This window comes from Parus major, chromosome 23 (genome assembly GCF_001522545.3).
Source record: "Parus major isolate Abel chromosome 23, Parus_major1.1, whole genome shotgun sequence".
NCBI lineage: Eukaryota > Metazoa > Chordata > Aves > Passeriformes > Paridae > Parus > Parus major.
Genome location: NC_031791.1, coordinates 1,376,225 through 1,379,058, shown reverse-complemented (window position 1 = coordinate 1,379,058; position 2,834 = coordinate 1,376,225). Strand labels below are relative to the sequence as shown.

General features: G+C 47.9%; 1 protein-coding gene across 3 annotated transcripts in view; it reads left to right on the top strand.

Annotated features, from left to right (window-relative positions):
* ELOA (elongin A) overlaps positions 1 to 2,834 on the top strand; it is a 15,409-nt gene that overhangs the window by 9,046 nt on the left and 3,529 nt on the right. For all 3 annotated transcript variants that reach the window (XM_015649239.1, XM_015649238.1, XM_019008878.2), the window contains 4 exons: positions 1,054 to 1,151; positions 1,389 to 1,569; positions 2,031 to 2,142; positions 2,375 to 2,526. In XM_015649239.1, coding sequence (XP_015504725.1) covers positions 1,054 to 1,151; positions 1,389 to 1,569; positions 2,031 to 2,142; positions 2,375 to 2,526 — 543 coding nt within the window. The remainder of the gene's footprint in view (positions 1 to 1,053; positions 1,152 to 1,388; positions 1,570 to 2,030; positions 2,143 to 2,374; positions 2,527 to 2,834) is intronic.

Genomic DNA, 2,834 nt, shown 5'->3' with positions numbered 1-2,834 from the left:
CTCCTTTGGGTTGAATTCTCTGTGGATATAACTTTACTCTCTCAGCCTCCTTTGGGTTGAATTCTCTGTGGATATAACTTTTCCCCAGTCTCTCAGCCTCCTTTGGGCTGAATTCCTCTGGGATCCTCCCTCGTGGGGAGTCCCACTTATCTCAGTCCTTATTATTGGAAGAAAACTCCCCAGCTCGTTAGAATCTTGTTTCTTGTGTTTATTAACAGGTGATCACAAAACTTAACAGGTCTCTTTAAGCTGGTTACAAGGTTAATCTTTGCAATTTGGCACATTTCTTTCTTCTGATGGTACAAACAAGGCCTTGTGGCTCACTTCATGCCTGATGCACAGAATGGCCCTGAAATACACAGTTCTTTTATCTTTATAACTATTTTTACCCAATTAACAATAGACACATATATTATTTTTCTTAATGACCCAATGACCCATCACCTCTGTGATGCACTGTGACATTTTCTATCCAACCACTCACTATCACCCAAAAACCTCCAGGAGAAGAACATGAAGAAGAAAGAAGGGACAAGGGACAACACCCTAAATCCTCCATCCTGTCTCCTGTTCTCTAAACTAACTTTTTCACCCAGTGATTTAAAAAACTTTCTAATCTACACACACTTTTAGGTTTTTTCCTCTAACTTCAACATTTGTTTTCATGTATCACCATGAAAACACGCTCATGAATTTCATATGATATGAAATTCAGTGTTTTTCTGGATCTTATAACTAAGTATCAGAAACAAGGGCACACACTCTGTATTCCAGACTCCAACAACAAATATGGGATAAATCCCACTGGAATTCCAGGTGCTGCAGGGATCAGCACCCAGAATGCTGTCAAGCACTGGAAATTGTGCAAATGGAGCTTGCACAGATATTTCTTAACTTGGAAATATTGGTGCCTGAGGTTCCTTTCTCCTCCCCTCATCCTGTCTGGTGTTGTGCAACGCTGCAGTTCTTTCACTGTGTTTCAAGGTGTCAAGGCCTTTCTTTGGCAAGGAAGGAGAGGATAATTAATACCCTGTTCTTCTTGCTTCTCTCTAGCAATCTATGAAGTGGGTGGTGTCCCTTTCTCCGTGCTGGAGCCGGTGTTGGAGAGGTGCACCCCGGAGCAGCTGTATCGCATCGAGGAATGCAACCATGTGAGTGCCTTGGCCTGGGAGAAGGGATGTGGTGTGCAGGGCTGTCCTCAGCTGCAACAGCAGAATAGCAAATTGAGATTTTCTCATTGCAAGATGTGGCTTTTGTTCCTGGAGATTAGAGTTCTGGCTTTGCTGCACACAGGCCCTGCTGGAATTCCAGTGGCACTGAGCTGGTGCCAAGGGAAAGGGAACAGGAGGAGTCAGGAGGGATCCCAGCTCTGTGTGGGTTTGTTTCAGGTGCTGGTGGAGGACACAGATCAGCTGTGGCACAACCACTGCCTGCGGGACTTCAAGAACGAGAAGCCCGAGGAGTTCGAGTCGTGGCGGGAGATGTACCTGCGGCTGCACGACGCACGCGAGCAGCGCCTGCTCATGCTGGCACGCAACATCGGCTCTGCCCACGCCAACAAACCCAAAGGTGGGGCTTAGGGAGGGCATTTGGGTTTAAAACCAGTCCAGTTTAGGTGTTGCTTAGCTCTGTGTGCTCGCCTTTGTTTTGTGGTTTAGTGGTGGCTCGCTTTCATCCATGATGGTGTTGAAGCAGCTCAGTATTTTACAGCAGTGATGAGTTCCTGTTCCACGTGGTTCTCCATGCTGGCATGGAAGAGAATCAGGGTGGGGGGAAACATTCCTGGGTTTTTAGGTGAACATAATGAGAACTGCTGAGTCTCATTTCTTGTATATTATTTATTATTTCTTATTTCATGATCAGTCTCATTTCTTATTGCAATGGGTTCAGACCTTAGGAAGGAGACTGTCACTGTTTCTTTGGAATGGATTGGCTGGGGAGAGGTGGATGAACTGTCAGCAGTAGGACAAGCAGTGAGAAGCCTCATTTATAGCCAGCTGGGTGTAAGTGATGTTTCTGGCCTCTTGCAGGGAGAGTGGCCAAGATGGCATTTGTGAACTCTGCAGCGAAGCCCCCTCGGGACGTACGGAGGAGACAAGAGAAGTTCGGAACTGGAGGCCCTCTTCTGCCAGAGAAGACCAAGTGAGTGTTCCTCTTGCTGCTCAGGTGTCCCCTGAAGCTCAGGAAGGGACACTGTGTGTCTGGGAGCTCCTTTTGCAGAGAAATTTGTAACTGTAATCGCCTGTTTCCTGCTGGAAAGCGCTGGTTTCACATTGTAGCAGCCCTGCTGCTGTTAAAAAGCTGTCTTGTGTCTGGAATTGTGTCAAACCACGGTGAATCCTTTATGGAAACACCTGTCCTGTGTCTGTTCCAGAATTAAACCAGTCCTGTACACATCCAGCAAAAGCCACGCTCGGGCGAGTGACGAGCAGTCCTACGATGGGCCCAGCACCAGCAGTGCCCACTCGGTCCCATCTTCAGGTAGCACCTTCTCCTCCTACGACCCCAGGAAACCCCCTGTGAAGAGTAAGTACAACCTGCAGCACATCCCTGTGGTCTCTTAGAGCTTCTTCACAAACAGCTGCTGTGGGAGAATCCCAGGCTGTGCAGGAGGGTTGATGTTGGTCTCTCTCTCTCTGTGTGTTCAAACGTGTTGTGTGAGGAGCAGCAAAGGGAAACATCTGATTTACCTGCTCAGAGCTGACTGCAGCAGCCTGTCCTAAATGTACCAGTGAGGCAGAACCTCTGCCTTTGCCCTCCTGCTGCCTGTGTCTGTTTGGAATTGGAGTGCAGCTCTCTGGGGAAGGAAGCAGGGAGGCTTTAACCTGAGATCT